This window comes from Grammomys surdaster, unplaced genomic scaffold, assembly GCF_004785775.1.
Source record: "Grammomys surdaster isolate TR1022 unplaced genomic scaffold, NIH_TR_1.0 141, whole genome shotgun sequence".
NCBI lineage: Eukaryota > Metazoa > Chordata > Mammalia > Rodentia > Muridae > Grammomys > Grammomys surdaster.
In genome coordinates, this window is record NW_021604599.1 from 2,996,135 (window position 1) to 2,997,646 (window position 1,512).

At 57.7% G+C, this 1,512-nt stretch overlaps 1 protein-coding gene across 1 annotated transcript in view; it reads left to right on the top strand.

Moving 5' to 3' along the window:
- Positions 1 to 406: 406 nt before the first annotated feature.
- Positions 407 to 1,512, top strand: part of Ermp1 (endoplasmic reticulum metallopeptidase 1) — a 35,511-nt gene continuing 34,405 nt past the window's right edge. The window contains exon 1 of the mRNA XM_028764062.1: positions 407 to 726. Within this exon, the coding sequence (XP_028619895.1) occupies positions 407 to 726 (320 nt within the window). The remainder of the gene's footprint in view (positions 727 to 1,512) is intronic.

Consider the following 1,512-nt stretch of genomic DNA (forward strand, 5'->3'; position numbering starts at 1 on the left):
ATCCTTCCTAGTGCCAGGATTACAGCTTTGTTCCTCCAGTCCAGGTTGTGGAGTCTTACTGTTTTGGTAGCCAGAATCTTACTTTTCCTACTATTCATCAGCCCAGCGCAGGATAAATGCCTCGTGTATTCTGTTAAAGCGGCCTTGCACTTTTCTCTTGTTTGGGGCTGCTCATTTCTAGGTTTATAAGTGTTTTTCCCTTTGATAGTCTGCTGGCACCAGGCTGGGTGTCAGCCTGTGCGACCAAAGATCTCAGACTCAAGCACAGGGAACCGGCTAGGCGGACCAGCCAATCAGAAGAAATTTGGCCCTCTGCAGTTTCCGTCCGCTCACTAGGAGGCGCTGCGGAGGCCGCGGTGGCCCGGACTGTCGCGGGCTGGGGCGGTTGGTGGTGGCAGCTGCCGCCATGGAGTGGAGCTCGGAGTCAGCGGCCGTGCGGCGGCACCGCGGCACAGCGGAGCGTCGGGAGGGACAGGCGGCCGCGTCGCACCCGCAGAGAGAGGCCTCCACGCAGGAGGATGAGAGGGGCGGCGGGAGGATGCGGGGGAGGACGGAGAACGGCAGCGGGAGCCGGGGTGCGAAGACCGCGCTGTCCGAGGCGCGCACCGTGCTGGCGCTCGCACTCTACTTGCTCGCGCTGCGGGCGCTCGTGCAGCTGTCGCTGCAGCGGCTGGTGCTGAGCCGGACCTCGGGGCTCCAGGGCGAGTTCGACGCGCACCAAGCTAGGTACGGCCGATCGGCCCGGCCGCGAGTCCTCTGCGGCCCCAGGCGAGTGAGCCCCGGGTGGGGGAGCGCCGGGTCGGCCGGTCCCGCGCGGGTGAGCCCGGCGCCACTGTGCCCCAGGCAGGGGAGTCCGGCGCTGCTGTATGCAGAGTCCCGGGGTCCTTGGGCGCACGTCGGTGGGAAGTGGACTTGTCTTGCGCGTCCTTCTGGGGTCTGAATTGCGGGTACCCGGGGCTTGTCAGGCTCCCTCTTTCGCTTTCTCGGGGTGGCCAGATCGATCGAGTCTGCTTTATCATTCACTCTGTTCCTCCTGCAGATGATTGGTTGTTCACATGCTTCAGTCATCCATTCTCCTCTCTTCAACTTCCACTTTTTTACTTTGGTTAGTTCTCTGCATTTAATTAAAATGAGATGGAGAGTGAGGTTTTTGTGCCAGGGCTGCGTTACCAAGTCTTTCTGGGATGGTATTGGAAAGGATGTGGTGTGTGCTACCTTTCAGAGCACCACAGCCCACAAATCTGAAAACTGTGGAGGGAGACTCATCCACTCAGAATTATGCCTTTAATTTCTGAAGGTCACAGATGGTCTGAGGCTCTTCTGTACTACGGATTGTATAGGGTTCAACATTTTTACATTTTTTATTCTATTTATTTATTTTTCAAGACAAGGTTTCTCTGTGTAGCCCTGGCTGGAACTCGCTCTGTAGACCAGGCTGGCCTGTAACTCACTGAAATCCTTCTGTCTCTGTCTCTGTCTCTGTCTCTGTCTCTGTCTCTGTCTCTGTCTCTG